The sequence below is a fragment of the Gobio gobio genome (assembly GCF_949357685.1).
Source record: "Gobio gobio genome assembly, chromosome: 1".
In the NCBI taxonomy this organism is placed as follows: domain Eukaryota; kingdom Metazoa; phylum Chordata; class Actinopteri; order Cypriniformes; family Gobionidae; genus Gobio; species Gobio gobio.
Window position 1 is genome coordinate 66,966,756 of NC_137097.1, and position 21,843 is coordinate 66,988,598.

Consider the following 21,843-nt stretch of genomic DNA (forward strand, 5'->3'; position numbering starts at 1 on the left):
AACCCTCACAGTGCATGATGGGTATCTAGCCGTTGATTGTACGGGTGCGTCTCAATCAGCTCCCTAGTTCAGTACTAGTCAATAGTATATAAGTCAATGGGCTGACTCCCTGATCAGTGCCCCGACTACTGAACTAGGGAGCTGATTGAGACATCAGTTGCACACTTATTATTGTGGTGCATTATGGGATTGAATGAGTGCACTCGATAATGTCCAATATGGTTTCGAACACCACTACAAAGGACTGTTGCCTCAAATAGTTCCCTATTTAAAAGGGTATAGGGGACGATTTCAGACACAGCCAATGATTCTGATTAGAGTCCACTTTACAATATTGAATGCAGTGAAATTTGATAATTAGCGGCCTGCACATGGCTGACAGATTGCAGCACTTATATAGCACTTAAATTAGATAAAATATTAAACACTTGCTTTATTTCCGCTAGTCGGCATGGCAATATTATTTATATATATATATATATATATAATAATTTATTTTATTTTTTTTTCATTTTGAAAATAGAAATTATAAAAATAAAAACATTCAAAATATGAGGAAAAAAAAGTTTAATAATATTTAAATGATACAAAAATAACTTTGGTAATAGCATCGTTTTTCTTTGTGGGAATGACATTATGGTAATAATGGTTGGATGTTTGGTTTTATTTATTTGTTTGTTTATTGTTTTGTTGTTTTATTATGATTTAATATTATGATTTATTTATTTTACAGATATTTTGGAGGTTTTTATTTTTAGTGGGACTCAGGTGAAAGACTACTGTACATCATGGTACCACCATAGTAGTTTTTGTAAGAAGTATAATATATATAACATTTAAAATGAGATTGGATGAGTTAATTAAAGTGCTTAACATTCAATTGAGTCGACCAAAGCAACTTTATTGATGTATCAGCTCACAGTATCAGCGTCTGCAAACCAAAAGCAGTCGATATTTTCCCCGTCAATTAGCATTTAGCACAAGTAGCTGAAAATAACCTTCATTTGCAAGGCTTTTAGCGTATAGCATGTTGGATGAGAGGTTTTCTCTCTGTGAGAGGAGTGTGTCTGTGTGTGGGTGCTTTTGTAAGCTAGCTGGAATGCTCTGGTACCGCCAATGCTAAGATGGCTGCCAAGCGCTAAGATGGCTGCCAGGATTCCATACAACAACAGCAGCAAGCGAACGAGGGGGTGCAAGAGAGAGAAAAGAAGAAAAGAGGGAGCTGACGCGTTTGTTTTTTCATTCGAAACGTATAGTGATGTTTTTTTTAAAACCACATTCTGTTGATGCACATAATTAGTGGTGCATGCTAAGGCTAAACACCACTACTGCTATGTCTCATACTTTGAACAAATTCAAGCCATATCTTGAGAGCAGAATATCATAGAGGGCGGGCTGTTTGACTTGGGCTAGCAAGTGAGCACCCCTAGCAACTAGCAAACATGCTAAAAACACTTAATAACATAAGCATGATTGGCTGAAGAGGTGACACATATCAATACTCAGCAGACACACGGAAAGGCCAAAGTAACCAAGTGACATCCTTCTGAGGGTCTATAGTTAGCAAAACCGCAGTGCATATAGGAAAAAAGGGGTTAGTGAGTCTTGGCCAATTCAAACAGCCGCAGGGGTCTGGTCTCTCTCCAAGATCACTATACTTTCTAAGATAAAAAGCCTTCGGAGACATTGTCCAAACAACTCGATGGCTGCACACCAGCCTTTGTCTACATCTTATGAGCTATATGGCAAGAGTTGGGTTTCACCGGCCAGGCTGCTCTCGGATGTATATTTTGCAGATTTATAGATTTCAGATTACTAGCGCAACTTCAAGCCTCAAATGGACAAGGATGTGTGTATCTTGTTTTTACTCGCTAGAAGACAAAACAACAACAACTGTGGACCCGACTGACCAAGTCCAGAAGTGTTTTTTTAACACACCTGGGGTCGGTGTTGCCGGGCTTTTGTTTCATGATCGAAAGACTGTTTTGTGGTTTTATGTCTTGATTTTGATATTGTTATATTAAAATAACATAATATAATCTTTATTTATTGACCTAGGCAGAATTTGATTCTGAAATCCATGTCATTTGAGGTATTATTCAAGTCTGTAGTGCAGGCATTTAATACTTTTTACAGTTTACTAAGCAACCCAAAGAATGAGCAATAGTAATGGTAATATGCAGCGTTGAGGAAAGTTACTTTGAAAAGTAATGCATTACAATATTGCGTTACTCCCTTAAAAAGTAACTAATTGAGTTACTTAGTTACTTTTTAAGAAAAGTAATGTTACGTTACTTTTGCGTTACTTTTTCTCACCTGGGATGGGCTTATTTTTTTGTTTTCTATAACAAAAAAATTATATTTTTGTGCAAATGTAAAGACCTCTTCATACCAAAATTGAAATAATAAGCCTCAGGCTGATGTAAAAATGCAACGCATGTACAGTAGAGGGCACAGCTCTGCTGTGCTGCCATTCTGGATAATGGAAGAATAGGACGCAAGAGAGAATTTTTTTTACCAATAAAATCTAGTTATTTTTGCTCATGGTTTAACTGAATCATCAAAGGTCAGCAGCAAGACATTGGTCAATAAAAGTAGATCAAATGCATCAAAATATTTGTTTTATTTAACATTTATTTTTTTATTAATAGTTTGCATAGTACTCTGGTTTTGCATTTGACTGATTTTATTCATTTTGAGGAGTACTGAATCTTTATTGTGCAAGTGAGATGAGTAAATTCTCACATTAAGTCTAGAACTACAATAACCATCATGTTTACACACAACGCCTCTGCACTTACTCTCCATTTTTCTCAACATGGGGGCAGGAGAGCTGTCAGTCAAATAAATGTGAAAAAGTAACTCAGATATTTTGTTGTAAATTTGAAAAAGTAATCCGTTACTTTACTAGTTACTTGAAAAAGTAATCTGATTACGTAACTCAAGTTACTTGTAATGCATTCCCCCAGCATTGGTAATGTGTGTTGACAAACCTACTCTACTGTTCAAAAGTTTGGTGTCAGAAAGATTTTTTTAAAGAAATAAAACATTAAATTGATCAAAAGTGACACATTTATAATGTTGCAAAAGAAAATGTCAATTTTTTCATTTTAATTGCTGAAAAAAAATGCACAAAAATATTAAGCAGCACAACTGTTTTCAATATTGATAATAGTAATAATCATAAATGTTTCTTGAGCATCAAATCATCATATGAGAATGATTTATGAAGGATCATGTGACACTGAAGACTGGAGTTTTTCAGCTTTGATCACAGGAATAAATTACTTTTTAAAGTACATTAAAATAGAAAAGTTATTTTGAATTGTAATATTTGACAATATTACAGTTTTTACTGCATATTTTGATCATATAAATGCAGCCTTGGTGAGCATAACAAACTTTTAAAAACATTTTTAAAAAACGTACCGACCACCAACTTTTGAACAATAGTGTATAAGTCAAATTAACAAGAAGACAGAACATCAGATTTCCTGTATAAAGGTCCCAATTTTGACTGAATATCGTGTAAATGATCCAGAACCGGAGCTCATTTTGCATGTCTCATTTCCAGCTGCGTCGCCTCAGCGCTACATTGAATACGCGCTGGCAGAGAATATCCCGAATGTTCTACATCTGCTAATTGATTCAGGCACCTTTGGACTGAACCCAGACGTCCCATGTTTAATCTGCTCTCTTTTTTTCCCCTCCTTTCTTTCTCTCTCTCTCTTTCTTTCTGTCGGCTTTGCAGAATCTGGACAATCGGATAACTCCAACCAACAAGGAGAAGCAGACATCAAGCCTCCGCCCAATGGTGTGTCATGCACGACGAAAATCACAAACACACGCACACACACTTAACATCTACACACTGCTAAAGGACTGCTAACGGTTCCAAAAGGATTTCACAGTCTTAATACCATACAACCCAGAAATTAAAGTCTTCATTTAATTAAAACTTCACGTAAAGGTGCCTGGAAGAACCAAAAATGGGGTTCCCGGTTCCCACAAGACCCGTTACGTGAAAAATTCTTGAAGGAACCACACTGTATTTTTTCCAGATAAATCTATTTTATAGGTTAATTGAACTATATGATGAAAAATGGAATGGAATTAAATGCTGTTTTAGCTCTTGTTGTAGTGTTTTTGATTTTATTTTGTTGCATAGAAGTAACTCCTTGTTAAACAAACTGAAACACAAGTTAGACAAACTCTGCTTTACTTAAATGCGAACTTAATGAACTTGGATCCTTGGAACTTATTATATTATGTTGGTTGAAACCGCAGACCAAATTTAATTACGTTGATACAAACAAATCTTCCATAAGTATGCTCAAAGTTTATGAGTTTTCTCAACTTCTTATTTTTGTACAGTGCATTTTTGTTGTGATTTTAATCATCTAAACAACCTTTTTCCACTGCAAAGAACCTTTTCTCCAAAAGCCTGGAACACACCAAGCCGACGGTCGGCCGTCGGGCAGTTTTCGTGCGTCTCGATGTGTTCCACACCATCGGCTGACATTGGTCCTCGTTGGCTATTTTTCAGCCGATTCGATATGTTGAATCGGCGTCCGTGCTTGTCGGTCAGTCAGGCCATCTGATCGTTCTGATTGGCTGTTCTGCTAGCGAACCAGTGCACGAGAAAAAACCCCCAGAAGTGACTGTCTGTGATGAGCGAGATTATGAGGTGCGCTTTTTAACGAAAACAGACTTCTGCCACCAGCTGCTACGGAAAGCCATTTACTCTTACGCAGACGAAGAACGGACGTGCTACTTGGCCGCCGGATGTCGAGCGTCTGCTTGGTGTGTCAGGGCAACTTTGGACCCAGACACTGCCAACGTGAGCCAACTCTGCAGTCTGCTTTCGTTGCCACTAGTTGGTCGGCGTCGGTTTGGTGTGTTCTTAGCTAAAGGTTCTTCGTCGAACCATAATGGAAATAAAGAACCTTTATTTTTAAGAGTCCTAATGTCTTTCCAAATTCGTGACTTTATTCTGTGGAGCACAAAAGATGTTGTTAGGTAGAAGGTTCTTACTACCACATCCATAAAGGTAGTGTCAACGTTCTGCTAAACTTCCCCTTTTTGCTCAACTTTGTGTTTCAAAGAAGACAAATGTGAGTAAATACTGATTTTATTTTATTTTAGATGTACTTTTCCTCTAAGAACTCCACAAAGAACTTTTTATTACCTAGTTCTTTAGAAAATCATCTCGGTACTTGTGCTTTAAAGTCCCCAGAAACTTAAAACACTAATCTGAAGAACCTATAATGAAACATCAAGAACTTTTTTTGGAGTTTACAAAGAACCATGAAGTTAACTTAAGATACCTACACTCTGGTTCTTTATTGACACTGTGAAAGGTTCTTTCTACAAAGTATATAAGGTTCTACGTTGAACCATAATGCAGATAAAGACCCTAATTATAGTCAGAGGGGGACAAAGTACACAACTCTAGTACTTGAGTAAAAGTACTACTAGTCAAATATTACTCCGTTACAAGTGAAAGTTGTAAAAACAGATTTTTACTAAAGTAAAAGTACAGAAGTATTTGTTTTTAAAAGTACTTAAAGGGGCTATATGCAACTTTTTCCCCAAAATAAACGTAACAATAGCCTTTTTATTTGACCATTTATGACTCAAACATCTCCTGATGAGCATACTGACACCTTGTCCGCTCACAGTGGGTGCACCTATAAGCCTGTATCCTATTTTTCCTATTTTCTGGCGGGTCGTTTTTTTCCCGCGCTGTCTGCGGATGTGACGTCACCACCGCTGCGAGAGCGAGCAGAAAATAAGAGCAGTTCTGTTTTTTGGCCACAGGTGTCAGTCGCGAGTTTAAATTTCAGAAAAACGTATATAGCCCCTTTAAGTATCAAAAGTAAAGTTCATTTTTTATGTCAATGCATTATTTTATTATTGTTGTATAAATGCACATTATGCCACCATGGTGGTTTAAGCCAGTCAGTGACACTCCATCCGACATGCTAGCATAAGACTACCTTAAACTAATTTAAATACTTGTATAAAAGTTACAAAGCTGCTGTCACTTTAAGGCTGAATGCATGGACCTTATACTCTGATACACATCCGATGTTCTCGCAACTGTTTACTCTTCTGTTTACTTAACTGTTTACATTTTTGTACGTTTTATGAGACATGCATCAAGTGTATGCCAACTGACCTAATCTTTAATCTTTTCAGAAAACTGAAACATACTTTTTAAGTATGGCCATGGGTGCACACACTGCGCAGAGGAACCGTCTTCTTCCATTTTGCTATAAACTGATCAGTGTTCAAAAATTGTTGGGAAACTTCACATGACCCTATACAAGAGTGATTACTGATAAATAATAATAAAAAAATAACCTTTTAAAGAAGAAAAAAAATCATCCACTGACTTTCAAAGCTGCTACAGAAACGACTTTCGACTTCGAGGACCTTGATAGAAATGTAGTGGAGTAAAAAGTACGATATTTGTCTTTCAAATGTAGTGAAGTTAAAGTCAGAGTTTCCCCAAAAAAATAATACTCAGGTAAAGCAGAGATACAAGTAAAGTGTACTTAAGTACAGTCCTCAAGTTACTGTCCACCTCTGATTATAGTTATTTGTAGTAGAAAAGGTTCTTTAGATTTTCAAAATGTTCTATACACAAAAAACCCCGATCTTTTTTTTTTTTTTTTTTTTACAGACTGTTCTTCAATGACAGTGCGGTAAAACCCCTTATTCATTCACCCAAAAAAAGTTCTTCTAGAGGGTTCTTTCTTTGCTGAACATGAAAAAAAAAACCTATTGAAGAAACCTGATTGTTTAAGAAGCAGTCTGCTCAAATCTTCTAAAGCTCTGGTTGAAACGACATGATGAAATCCCTACGCCAATCAATGTGTCAGCCACCATTTTCCACTCCGCCAGCCAGTCAACAGATGGATCTGTGGGTGAGCCGCTCTCCCTAGACCTGCAAATACAGGGCGATTGATAACGTACGCCGGTTTATTTACGCTGATATAGTCACATGTACGGCAAGAGTGTGCAGAAGCCATTTCCATCTGAGTTTATTATAGTAAAGTGTTGCTACGTCGGCTGTGACGGTGAATGGTGATACGCTCATAAATCACTCCGTGATTGGCTGATGGGAACCACATGGCTGTGGCGCGGGCGACACTGAGCTCATGCGCCCGGCCTCGCTGCGGTTAACCGGCACACACACACACATACACACACACATGCTGACCTCAGCCAGCACTACAGATGGGTGTGGAAGCATGGCTCATTCACCCGTTTTGCCCACACACACAAAAGTACATATTGAAATCCCATATGCACAGCGAAAGCAAATACGTTTGTATATTTGTATGCAGCGTCTCGCACACACACTGCAGCTGAACACCCACTCTTAAGTGTGACATAAAGCATTTTTAGTGTCCTCATTACGTTTTAGCTGAGATGGGAGCGCTGGGTTGGAGTTTAACCATAAGTACGGGGTAGCCTGTTATTTCTTCGAGATGGAGAACATGTGCCAGCCGATGACTGTAATTATATGCTCCCGGCCTTTTTATGACAATTGAGCCATGTTTATTTTGTGTGTGCGTGTGTTTGACAGGTGCAGATGAGTAAATATGGGTTTTTTTCTCCAGTGTAATTTGTTGCTGTAGTGTGTTTTCATTTCTGCTCTCTCTCTCTGTCTCTCTCTCTCTCTCTCTCTCTCTCTCTCTCTCTCTCTCTCTCTCTCTCTCTCTCTCTCTCTCTCTCTCTCTCTCTCTCTCTCTCTCTGTGTCTCTCTCTCTGTCTCTCTCTCTCTCTCTTCAGGTCACTTGAGTTTCCAGGACTGCTTTGTGACGTCAGGCGTGTGGAACGTGGCGGAGCTGGTCCGTGTGTCACAGAGTAAGTCACATGAGCAGGGGCTTTTTGATCAGCAGCCGGCATTCTTAAATATCAACATTTTATTGGAACTAAAAAGGTTTTAAATCCTTAAAATCATTGTGTTTTTCTTTTCAACAGTAACAGTAACATACCAATAAACTAACGCTTAAAATAAAATATACATTCATACATCACAGACAAAAGTTAGATGTTTTTTAAGTTGGATTTTTTAAAAATGTTTTGTTAGTTTATATTAAAATCTAACATTTTCCTTTGATCAAAGCTGAATTTTCCGCAAATTCAGTGTCAAGTCAAGTCAACCTTATTTATATAGCGCTTTTAACAATGCAGATTGTTTCTAAGCAGCTTTACAGTGTTAAACAGGAAAATAATGCAATATAATTTTATTCAGCCGTATAGCCTTTCTGGAGAAAACGGTTGTGTCATCAGTTCATTTAAATCATCATGCAGTGACAATGTGGGCATTAGATCAGTAATTTAGTTTATATGGTTAATTTAGTTTAATAATTAGATTTATTTGGATATTTAGTTGAAAAATTTAGAACAATTTAGTGTCAGTGTCACATGATCGTTCAGAAATCACACATTTGATGCTCAAGAAACATTTATGATTTATTATCAGTGTTGAAAACACTTGTGCTGCTTCATATTTCTGTGGAAACCATGACACATTTTTACAGGATTCTTTGGCAAATAGAAAGTTCAAATGAATTTATTTGGAAAAATAATTATTTTGTAACTTTGTAAATGTCGTCTTTACTGACAAGGTTTTTTATAGACTGGAGAAGCATGTCATGAAGCAACAATGATGGATGATGGGATTAATTTACCTGACTTCTCTCTGTCTGCATGTAATCCAGCACCAGTTGCCACAGCAACCGGACCCAACTTCTCTCTGGCCGACCTTGACAGTCCAGGATATTACAACATCAACCTGGGTCGCCGCTCCATTACGTCCACGCCATCGACCAGGTACACACACATTTTCCTGTCCCAGGTGGTTTCAATTTTGGGGTGCCAAATAAAAGGGGGTTCCTTGCAAGAGACCACCATGCTAAAATGTAAAAGTTAAAAACATTTATGTGTGAAGTTTTGTGTAAGATAAAAAAAATTATAATTAAATGTTTTCTGACCAATCTTAAGAAAGCAAAAGAAAACGGTAATCATTTAAATTTCTGTAAATTAATTTTTTTCCCATGGACCCCTTCCAACAATATTAGTTCCCTGAACGTCATTTTCCTTTTTTTATTTCATATTTTTTACTTTCAATGAAACTCTTTTTTTAAATATTTAAACTGTAACACATTTGTGTAAAATGATTCATTAAATACTTAAAAAAAAATACATACACATTTAAAATCAATTTAAATATAAATAATTCAAATGAACTATAGGCCAGAATAGAATTACATCAGATGTTATGCATTAATAAACCGCAAAATTATAGAGCACACATTTTGATTCATTTCTTACTCTATACTAATAAACTCGTGCTTGTCTTTAAACATCTTTACAAGTCGACCTGTGTCTGGTTTATTATCTTTAATGCATGCTGGTAGCCCTCGCGCGTTCTTGCTTTCCTCTTCGTTCATATATATATATTTGTCTATCTGTCTACCCTTTTCTCTGCTGCTCTCACCTTTGTCTGCTTGATTGCTGTCATTGTTGTCTCTTTACCTTTCTCTTCTCCTGTCCCTTCTCTCTCGTCTCGCCGTCATGTTTCAAACGCTGCAGGACTGAGATGGAGTTGTATGCCAGTCTCCCGCGGAGGTACTCCACACTTCCTGTGGTCTGATTCACTTCAAGCTCTGCTGTCTAACTCTATACTGTCTTTGCTCATCTAATGTCTCATTCTGCTAAGATAATGTGGTGATCTTACATTTCTGATGATTTGGGGTGGGATGTAATGTTTAAATGTACATATTTTTCTATTGTAAAATTATTTGTAATTAAAACATTCCCATTTTTGAGACCAGTCATGAAAGGAAATGATATTGATATTGAAATGATATAAAATCCCCCCCCTTACCTTCTCTCTTTCTTTTCTCTTTCAGCTCCAACAAGCGTAAATCCATTGACGACAGTGAGATGGAGAGCCCGGTGGATGATGTCTTCTATTCGGGACGTTCTCCTGCCCCAGGAGCATCCCAGCCCAGCGGCTGGCCCAATGATGTCGATGCAGGTACAGTCGCTTTACCCACAACCTCTCTGGCTCTTCAGATGCCTCACTTGACCACCACTCGTGTTGAAAAGTCGATTTGTTTATATTTGGTGCTGCTGCAATTAAGGCTGGGCGGTATGGCGATATATATATATCATTACCACGGTATAAAATCTATCAGAGATTTTGCTATATCGTGTATATCACGGTATGTAAATATATAGCACTATTGACACTCCAGAGTGATAAAATGCATGAATGAGAATATAAAGAGTGGGACGTGCTTGATTGTTAAAAATATATCCTGAAAAGGATCTCAAGGCGGTGCTCTTGCTGACTGTCACACTGACATAGTGAATGCACAGAAAGCCGCGTCTCTCAGCATGCGATTGCAAATTCAGTTCTCTTTCACGTCTCATTGCGCTTGAATGGTCGAATACACACGCAATAATGTCACAATGCCCATCCTGTGTATGTAAACACAGCCAGTTGTATCTCAAGTGAAAGTGAACAGTTGGTTGTAAACAGGATGTGTATCAATATAATGGATCCATGCGTTTGGGTTAGGGTTAAGGCCAAAGTATACTTCACTTTTTACGCATACACCAGGGTCAGCGTACAGTGCGCGTAACTCGAATTTCGTCATCAGAAGAGTACGTGCATACTGTACGCACAGGTTGCACATGCACATTGAATTTTTGTGCAGGATTTACTAGGGTTGGGTATCGTTTGGGTTTTTTCACGATACTGGTGCCTAAACCGAAACTTTAAAAAAAAAAGAAAGAAAGAAAAGCCACAAAACAACGGTGGTTGACATTTAAGAAGGGCTTTTTATTGAAAAAAATGTATTACAAATTCTTTAAATTGAACAATTTATTAAAAGTTTAAAGTATACTTAAATATGTAAATATAAATAGATACAAAACACAATTTACTTAACAAATTCACAGTAAAACCTAAGCCATCTAACCCAATTACAATAGGCCTAATTTAACACTAAATAACAGCTACACTACAGTACTAATAACAGCTAAGTATTGGTATGCTACATACCAGCTTCAAGGTTCAGCTTCATTTTGAAATATGACCATATTCTCTGGCTAATTATTTTAGAATGCATCGCCTTATTGTTTCCATGGCGACGCATAATGCTTCTCACATGACACTCAGCTGCCACAATAGCGCTGTATGACAGCTCAGCTGTATCGGGTTTATTTCTTTTTTTCTTTTTTATTCAAAATATTCACAAACTTGTTAACTATGTCATCATCTGATATTCTGATTTTCAAATATGTGTAAGTGAATGTGATGTAATTTAAAACATTTTATAATGATCATGTTGTTTGATCTACAATGTGCGCCGGCATGTTAGTTGCGCCTCAGAGAATCGGATCTGTCGGATTTACATCACATAAATTCATCCTCGTCTCACGAAATACATGAAAGTAAGTGACCATTGAACTGGGAGAAGAATAGAGTAAACTATATAGTTACTATGTAATGTGTATCTGATATGAATAAAACACGTAGTCAAATTATAACTGTCTGAAAGGATTGTTATTGCCGCTTCCGTAGACATCAGTGTATTTTTTTCTAGTAATTATGTGCTTTTAAATGTCTGAAACCTAAAATAAATATTATGTGGTTGAAAACACTGAATAGTTGTGATATGTGATGAGCGCCGAGCGCGTATATGTCTCTGGCTCGACGCCAGCCAAAGCGCAAAAGCACGTTTGAATTTAATTGGCACCGAAATGAGAAACCGAAATCTGCGTTCTGATTCGATCAGGTTACCCCAACCCTGGTATTTACATGAGATTGCTCAAATGCATGCATGAACGCCTGTGTACGCGTACAAGTCAAGAGAAGTATACTTTGCGAGGCTGTGGGTAAAAAAAAAAAACTTTCGGGTTAAAGTGACAGCAGCCTAATAAACGTTCACTTTATTCGTTTATGTCCACGAAGGGCAATTTGTTTTGCAACAAGATCAACATACATGCATAAAAACAGTTTACAAACATTAAAAATACCTAAAAAACAAAACACAAGAGCGCAGCAGCCCAAAAGTCTACTTACTTCCCACAACTCCTCCCATACCCCCATTTAACAAAGAAACCGCAGTAGAAATAAATTAATGTTTGTACCTGTTGCTTCTAACAGTGGGAGATCTAAATCTAAGTCTCGAAGGTAGAAAATTGAATTCAGACTGTAGGGGATGGGAGGAATTCATTAAAATGAACCAACCTGATGCTCTGTGTCATTGATGTGAATCAAACAAAAGAGAAAATAACTTGCTGTTCTGAACGGAATAACTATTTTAGCTTTAAGAATACATTTATATTTAATTCATACAGTGAAGACTACATTTAATTATTACATTTCTGTAAAAAAAAAAACTATAAAATAAACCTATTGTACCTGAAAAACTTAATTTAATTCATATTTTTGCTATATTGTATTTATCGTATTGTTTGTAATTAGCTTTTTTCCCTTATTTTTAATAACAGGGAAGAGATAAAAATAACACAAAATAACTATATCGTGTATTCGCCCACCCCTAGCGCCAATGAAAGTCTACTTACTCAGAATAGACGCCAAAATTATGTTGACGTGAATGAAGACAAGGCTGTGAGGGACAGACTGAGCTGGACGATTTTCCATCAAAGGCTTATTTCTTGTTCTTGTCAAATAAAAAATGCGATCTACTCTGACGAAGCTGTACAATAGCTCTATACTCAGATCCAATTGGATTCAGAATCACATTCACTGAATAAGTGGACACAAGGGCTGTACGATGGGCCAGACTCTTCTTTTTATCCATCAACCCGTTAATCGCTCTCGCTTTCTTTCTCTGTACCTGCCCAGCATCTTCCCATACTTCAATAAACCTTAAGAATAAATAATATTGGGACAAAAATGCAACATTAGCCGCTTTTCCACCGTCACGCCAAATAGGATACGGTTTCATTTTCACTGTGGGGCTGATATCGGAGCTCTTCTGAATGTAATACGAATGCGTCAGATGTTGCCTTACTAATACAAGAGTTACAGGCGGTATAATATGTAAATAGCAATCGTGTTACGGAAGATGATTAGATATTTTGCTCACATAGCGAGCTTGGCCAGCTAGAGAGAAACTGGCAGCCAGGCAACAGACGAGTGACCAATCCTGAGTGCCGACTTCACTACACGCATTCTATCAGCCCGGTTTGTAATCGTGCCGAACCAAGCTCAAGTGGATATATAACTGGAACTGGAGCTCATCGTTCTTAGAAGCGTTAGGCCCGCCCGGAGAAAAGCAGCTATTCATGCAATTGGATTGCTAGAATCATCTCTCTGTTAATTCATCGGTTTTGTTTGGTGCTTAGCTTAAAAGCCTTTAAAAGATGGCACACTCTAAACAAAATTCATGTGCTCATGTAATGATCTCGCATAATTAGGGCTGAAAAAGCATTTTATATGTAATATTTTATAATTGACACTAAAACATTAATTATAAGAGCCTGTATTTCGATTCGATGAACAATATTCTTCATTTCTTGTGTAGCTTGTTAGTGATAGTTATGACATTTAAACAGTGTATTAACTCAAAACACATGAAAAAGATTAACATTTGACCATATAAATGAGACCTTTTTATCATATCATATATTTTTGTTTTCAAGTTCACCTTTATAATGTTGCATTATTATTCATTAAGACCTCAAATTGAATTGTTCTGTATCAATTTCTTGTGTTGTTCATGTATTGACTATCTATTAGAAATATTTACTACGGTAACCACAGTGTCTACCAAAATATTATGGGATTGGGATTTCATTCAAGTGGTGCAACACTTTTTTTTTTCTCTGACCGTGATGGCTAATCTAAAATGACCACATAACTGTAGTCATTTTTGTGGAAACTGTGGATACCATGGTATCATTTTTTTTGTGTAAGTTTTTTGTAAGTTTGTTGCTCTCATTTGTAAGTCGCTTTGGATAAAAGTGTCTGCTAAATGTAAATGTACGTTTGAAAAGCCAGATTTATGTTGCACAGGCAGAAAAGTCATTTAAAAGTCATTTTAGATTGAGCAGTGCTGTTGTGACATGTAGGTCTTGACCTGTATACTCACATCAGACAATTAAACACGCACCATTCCCTCAATACATCAAAGCAGTAAATAGTTACAAATGTTGCTGTGCTCACACCACAAACTCAAAAACTCTGCAATGTTAGCTTTGATGTCCAAAATACATTGGCTGCACCTCATTTCGCATACCTGTGGGCAGAATGAGCTGATACATACGAATGCATGCTTCATAAATTCACCTCTCTTAAAAATAAAGGTTCTGAAAGCGATCTCGTATAGAAGAACCACTTTCAATGAACAGTTCTTAAAAGTAAGAAATATTCCATAGATGTTAAAGTTTCTTCATGGGAACCATAGATGCCAATAAAGAACCTTTATTTTTTAAGAGTGTGGACACCTTTGACATACTATTTTCAGCTTATTACGATTTGAAATGCAGCGTTTTTTATCTTGCATGTATTTGGTATGGAAATTATGTGAACTGTGATTTCATTTGATATCCTCATATTTTCGCTGATCGGATGGTTTGTGGGATGCGTGCAGCTTTCACCTCTACTGTTTAAGTGCACTAAGAATGGGTTGACTTTGGGAGCCATACTGTGTTTGACCTTGTGCATATGATGATTTCCTAAGTGTGTATAGTTCTTATGTATTGATGATGATTCAACGGGTCCAAATTCTCTCCATCTGTCCATATGATCTCAATCTGTCCCTCTCTCATTCATTGTTAACTCTGTTCTTTTCCCCTGTTTGGGTTTTTCAGTGCAACACCATTTGGCCAGTATGCAGGAGAGGAAGATAAAACACGAATCCGATGGCGTGCAGTTTCCTTACCATGGTTAGACCACATTACCCTCATATTATATATAATTGATGTATATACCACACACACGTGTGTGTTCAAATGTGTCTGTTGTCTCTGTCTATCTTTCAAACTCTCTGCTGCATCACACACCCCGGCTCTTCTCTCTGATTTGCTGTTTTTTTTTTCTGGTGATCTGAGGTGGCGGGTGTTTTGTGGCCTTGTGAATGTGCTTTCATTTTGTTTTGTACATCAGATGTCTCTCTGTACATCCATTGCTTGTGTTAGATCCTGATATATGATCCCTGTGGACCGAAGCAGAAGTCCAAATCCTGATTTTCACATAACACAAACACTTACAAACATGGCGATTGTGTTGCATACAGCAGCGGGCCTTTCCAGATATTTACTTAGCACTTTTGTTTGTTTCTTCTCCATGCAGGATTTATTCTAATTAGCCTGTGTGCTTAAAGGGGTTTACATGCTATAAGCAATATTTCAGCTGTTTATTCAACGCGGCTATGAGATTTCAAAGCTGTTAGGTCTGAAACACTCTGTACAAGTATGTGAATGCAAACACAAACTCAATTTCACACATCATTGCGTACCACAAATTGTTAGAACGTGTTTCATAACAAAACACCCTATACTGTGTGTGTATGTATGTATGTATGTGTATATATATATATATATATATATATATATATTAGTGATGCACGGATTGCAGTTATATAAAAGTGCATCCATCCATCATATAACTGTTCCACACGGCTCCAGGGGGGTCAATAAAGGCTTTCTGAAGCGAAGCGTTTGTGTAAGAAAAATATCCATTTTAAAACTTTACAAACTGCAACTGTCGTGCGTGTGTTCACGAGAGAGTGGCGTTCCTGCACATGACTGCGTATTCTTTTTTTTTTTAACAACGGATTCGGGTGCCGGCTGATCCACGCATATCTAATATATATATATATATATACACCAATCAGGCATAACTTTATGACCACTGACAGACGAAGTGAATTACACTGATTATCTCTTCATCACGGCTCCTGTTAGTGGGTGGGATATATTAGGCAGCAAGTGTGTTCCCAGTCTGCAGTGGTCAGTCTCTATCAAAAGTGCTCCAAGGAAGGAACAGTGGAGAACCGGCGACAGGGTCATGGGCGGCCAAGGCTCATTGATGCACGTGAGGAGCGAAGGCTGGCCCGTGCGGTCCGATCAAACAGACGAGCTGCTGGAGCTCAAATTGTTAAGTGAATGCTGGTTCTGATAGAAAGGTGTCAGAATACACAGAGCATCTCAGTTTGTTGGGTATGGGGCGGCATAGCCGCAGGCCAGTCAGGGAGCCCATGCTGACCCCAGTCCAGCGACAACAGTGGGCCTGGACTGGACCACAGAGCAATGGAAGAAGGCGGCCTGGTCTGATGAATCACGTTTTCTTTTACATCACGTCGAAGTCTGGGTGCGTCGCTTACCTGAGGAACACATGGCACAGGTGCACTATGGGAAGAAGGCAAGCCGGCGGAGGCAGTGATGCTTTGGGCAATGTTCTGCTGGGAAACCTTGGGTCCTCCATCCATGTGGATGTTACTTTGACATGTACCGCCTACCTAAGCATTGTTGAGACCATGTACAGCCTTTCGTGGAAATGTTATTCCCTGGCGGCTCTGGCTCTTTCAGCAGATAATGCGCCGCCACAAAGCAGAAATGCTTCAGGAATGGTTGGAGGAGCACAACAACGAGTTTGAGGTGTTGACTTGGCCTCCAAATTCCCCAGATCTCAATCCAATCGAGGATCTGTGGGATGTGCTGAACACACAAGTCCGGTCCATGGAGGCCCCACCTCGCAACTTACAGGACTTAAAGGATCTGCTGCTAACATCTTGGTGCCAGATACTACAGCACACCTTCAGGGGTCTAGTGGAGTCATGCCTCGACGGGTCAGGGCTGTTTTGGCAGCAAAAGGGGGACCAACACAATATTAGGAATATTTTTTTGTTATGCCTGATCGGTGTGTATGTATATATGCATAATATATCATGAATATTAAATGCAATTATTATTATACGTTTATTATTATTGTGTCATACAGAGACAGTTTTTCACTATCCAAATACCTCAAAACAAGTCCAGATTTATCTTTTTTTTTCTCACAGCATATCCTGTTTCACTCTGATACAGTGAAAGACCGTAATCAGACCGGGCGATTCACATTGACTTTAATGCCGCAGACATTTGAAGGTAACTCTTTCACCCCTGTGAGTACGCAAAAACAGATTACGCAGGAATGGCCACAGTAATGCAAGAATGCAAGCTATCTATGAACAACGGGAACTTGTGTACTTGCAATAGAGTGTGTTTCTGGCCTGAGGGTCCTACTCCATCTAATCACATCCACTGCCGCCCACGTCATGATAAACACACAGTCGCACAGATCTTAATCTAGGGAAACATGGGTAAATCCCACCAAAAAAATGCCAGCATGCTCAGGTGCTCCTGATGTCATGGGAATACACAACACACACACACACACATATATTTACACCCACCCCATCCCTGAACACTTGAAACACACACACACACACACACACAGTCTGTGGAGCACCAGAGCTCTGGTCCAGATGGCTCCACCATGTGTCGACAGCGTTGGGAGCTGCTGGGTTACAGAAGACATCTGTTACGCTGATGATGGTGGTGGTGGCGCTCCGAGCGCGTGTGAGTGTGTGAGAGTGTGAACTGCGCTACGCTCCAAAGGTGATTCACTACCTGAATGAGGCTTTGGCAACTCTGCAAGGTGACGGTGTCATTTATCATTAAATCTGGTGTCGCCCGGGGTACACGAGCAGTCTGTGAACCCATTCATACGCCGGATCACTTCCTCGTGCCCTGGGCTGACACGGATATATCATCTCCTCCTATTTTTCATCCTCTCTTTCACCTTGTTAGACTGTGGCGCATTGTCTGTAAACATCTGTTTGTGACGGTTTCGAGAGGTCGGACAGTGAACGGGCTTCCCACGGCCAGGGAAGACCTAGAAATGTGTGAAAAATGTGAGGCCTAGAAGAGTAAGGCAAAGACTTGGCTATACAAAATATTTTAGAAAAATCTATCAAGTCATGGAAATTTCTATTTTGAATATAACACATTTTTATTGAATGCTTTAAATATTTAATTGGGAAAAAAATTATCTTTTAGTGTTTACTTTAAAAATCAATCAACTGAAAAATGTGAAAAAAAACCCCCCTCAGAAGTGAATATACAATGCTTTAATATATATATTTAGCAAGTAATTGGTCTTTTTTAGTGTAAAACGAATATAAATTATTTAAAAAAAATGTATCGACTGAAAATGTTATAATAAAATTCAAAAGTGAATATACAATGTTTTTATTCAATGCTTTAATATATATATTTAGCAAGTAATTGGTCTTTTTTAATGTAAAACGAATATATATTATTTTTAAAAAATTGATCGACTGAAAATGTTATAATAAAATTCAAAAGTGAAAATACAATGTTTTTATTAAATGCTTTATTATATATATTTAGCAAGTAATTGGTGTCTTTTAGTGTAAAACAAATATAAATTATTTTTTAAAACTTGATCGACTGAAAACGTTATAATAAAATTCAAAAGTGAATATACAATGTTTTTATTCAATGCTTTAATATATATATTTAGCAAGTAATTGGTCTTTTTTAATGTAAAACGAATATATATTATTTTTAAAAAATTGATCGACTGAAAATGTTATAATAAAATTCAAAAGTGAAAATACAATGTTTTTATTAAATGCTTTATTATATATATTTAGCAAGTAATTGGTGTCTTTTAGTGTAAAACAAATATAAATTTTTTTTAAAACTTGATCGACTGAAAACGTTATAATAAAATTCAAAAGTGAATATACAATGTTTTTATTAAATGCTTTAAAATATACATTCTTCAAGTAATTGGTCCTTTTCGGTGTAAATTATATATTTTTTTAAATCAATAGACTAAAATAAGCGATAACAATTAAATGCTTCGAAATATTTCATTGGCGAGTGTAAAGTTATTTGTGAGTCATGGAAGTGTATTAGGCAAAAGGCTTGGGAACCTGTGTGTATTATTGCTGTAAATTCAAGTGGATTTGTACTTGGATTTGTGACTTTCTGTGTGTGTTTGTATAAGTGGCACTTTCTGATGGTTGGACGGTGAATGTGTGTGTCTGCTCAAGTGTTTGAGGAGGCGTTGTATATGCCGTTTTTGACAGGTCAAGGTTTCTTTGGCGGCCAGCTTGTTAGCGTGGCGAGACTGGAAGGTCACGGGAGCGTTTGATTGGCTGCCAGTCTGCCTGAGTGTTGAGGCTGGCACAACACAGAGCAGTAACAACTAACCCATAACCCAGCAGTAACAACTAACCACACACACACACACACATGCAGGCTAATGTGCATGAATGCAGGGAAAGGAAGATCATGGAAACCGTCAGCTGTAACTATGAAGGTGTTCAGATGGCAGTGATTTCGCCACCTTGCTTGTGTTTAGATATTGCCGCAAACTCACTTTTCTTATTCTATTAATATCTTGCACTATAATTAGCATTTTGCATTTTGTTTTGCAATATTAGTATTACATATATTTAGACAAATTAAATTGTTTTTGTTTGCATTGGGAATTAGAAATGAATGTTTTTGACAGTTTGATCTTCATTTATAATAGTATTAATATAAACTGCGACTCATTTTGAAGGCTGTTTTCCGGAGGTCACATTTGAGATCAGGCGTTCTCATTTAAGCAAAGTAACCGTTAGAAAGAAATTACAGTATTTTAGACCTCACGAGGAATAATAACAGTCAGTTTTATTATGGTTACTTTTCTTAAAGGTGCAGTGTGTAGTATTTATGAGGATCTATTGACAGAAATGTAATATAATATACATAACCTATGTTTTCAGTGGTGTATAAAGACCTCAGATAATGAACCGTTATGTTTTTATTACCTTAGAATGAGCCATTTCTGTGTACATACACCGCGGGTCCCCTTACAGTGAAGTCGCCATTTTGCACCGCCATGTTTCTACAGTAGCCCTAAAGGGACAAACTGCTCAGAGCGCTAGCTACTCTCTGCTCTCTCAGGCGAACACATCTTTGTCCTGTGTAAGCCACCGTAGCTTCTCTATGTCTCTATGCTTGATGCAGCTAAAACTTACACACTGCATCTTTAAATAAGACATCCTTGATGACATATGCAGCCTTCAAATGTGACCTCTGCAGCCTTCGAAAATGAGACGCTGCCATAATTTATTTTTGTTTGTTTTTGTGGAGTTTATCTGGTGTGCTCTGAGAAAAATTACACTCACTTTGTTGCCATATAGTTATCACTTCTTGACAAGAAACAGCTTCATTGAGCTCTCCTACAATAACTCAAGCTAGATAGCATAATAATGATTTATCTTGCGGTTTTGTGGGTGTTTGTTTAAAACCTAACAAATGCTCAGTGATCGTGTGTAAATGTTCCACTTTGTTGGATTGTGCAACACAACCTTTCTCAGCAGACAATGTTGCTTTTAACACCACCTATGAAAATGTAACAGTCCTTTTCATTTAAAGCACGCTAAGAAATTCTGTACCACAATTTTTTCTTCATTTATATGCAATTTTCGCTTTGTTTGTTTATAGGTATTTTTAATAATAGATGATTTGTTGGTCTCAGATTTTTTTTAATATTCAAGGAGACAGATATACATTTAAACGTGGCATTAGCAGATTTGTGGCTACCCTTAAATTGGGTATTTAAATCACCACTTCTAATAATTGATTCCATCAAAAGCAGCCAGAGGATTTGATGGTAAACTCCTTTTCCTCTCCTTCCCGAGTCCTGGCATGTTTGGCCGTGTTTCTGGGTCACTGGGTGAGCCCAGCGTATATTCAGCCCTCGTGTTTATGCCAAACTCAGGACAGCTCGAGCCTCGGTTTGACATTTATAGGATCAGGATGACACATTAATGCGGCGTTATATATGAGAAGACCAAACCATCACATACTTTCTCCTTTCATTTCCCTCATCATTCTCACATCATGCTTCCCGCCTGTCCTCCTCTTTTTGGCATGAGGGTTGGGACCTGCCACTGGAACAGAACCGCTTGTGTTTTACTTTTTCCCCTCAGCGCTGAAAAGTCGAGTGAAAGCCTCTGATTTGGCTCCCCAGGTGACGTTTAGGGTGTTTTTATGTCCGAGTCTGTAAACGGTTTGTATTTACGGTTTATTTACTCATTTGCATTTGGTTTGTGAAAGCGCGTCGTTCTGTTCGGTTGGCATTACTAATGCGGTTGCTCGAGTATATTGGAATTCTGAAGTTAATACACACATAAACCAGACACGTTATTAAAGTAAATATGCTTACTCTGGGATGTGTAGTGAGTGAGTTTTCTATTGTTTGCTCATTGGCTGGATATCCTGACCAGTAAAACCCTGTTAAAGCGGTGAAGATCAACCCATCGTTTGTATATTGCTTTTTTTTTTACCTCTTAACTTATGGCAAAACTATTATGTTGTGGATTTGAAGACATTCTGTACATGATTTTGAACTTTAGGTAATGGTTGACCAGTATGGTTATTTTAAAGGCCAATGGTGATATCAAGTAAAATACAGTAGTAATGCGAAATATTAATTGTCTATGTGAATATATTTTTAAATGTATTTTATTCCTGTGATCAAAGCTGCATTTTCAGCATCATTACTCCAGTCTTCAGTGTCACATGATCCTTTAGAAATCAAGTTTTGAATGGTAGTACATTCGAGTATATACTAGTAATTTGTAATTTACCCCTTTTTTTTATTATCCTTGGAAATTGGATGATGGAAATGGAGGCAAATATTGACATTGATGTTTTGACACTATACTCTTTCCTTTGAGATTTGCTGACTGGAAGAGACAGACAGAC

At 37.6% G+C, this 21,843-nt stretch overlaps 1 protein-coding gene across 22 annotated transcripts in view; it reads left to right on the forward strand.

Annotated features, from left to right (window-relative positions):
* nfixb (nuclear factor I/Xb) overlaps positions 1-21,843 on the forward strand; it is a 203,752-nt gene that overhangs the window by 162,190 nt on the left and 19,719 nt on the right. For 15 of the 22 annotated variants that reach the window (XM_079828366.1, XM_079828379.1, XM_079828365.1 and 12 more), the window contains 5 exons: positions 3,752-3,814; positions 7,804-7,878; positions 8,739-8,850; positions 9,933-10,060; positions 14,875-14,949. In XM_079828366.1, the coding sequence (XP_079684492.1) occupies positions 3,752-3,814; positions 7,804-7,878; positions 8,739-8,850; positions 9,933-10,060; positions 14,875-14,949 (453 nt within the window). Of the gene's footprint in view, positions 1-3,751; positions 3,815-7,803; positions 7,879-8,738; positions 8,851-9,612; positions 9,649-9,932; positions 10,061-14,874; positions 14,950-21,843 lie in introns of all 22 variants that reach the window. The other 7 variants (XM_079828376.1, XM_079828359.1, XM_079828374.1 and 4 more) reach the window with 1 other exon arrangement.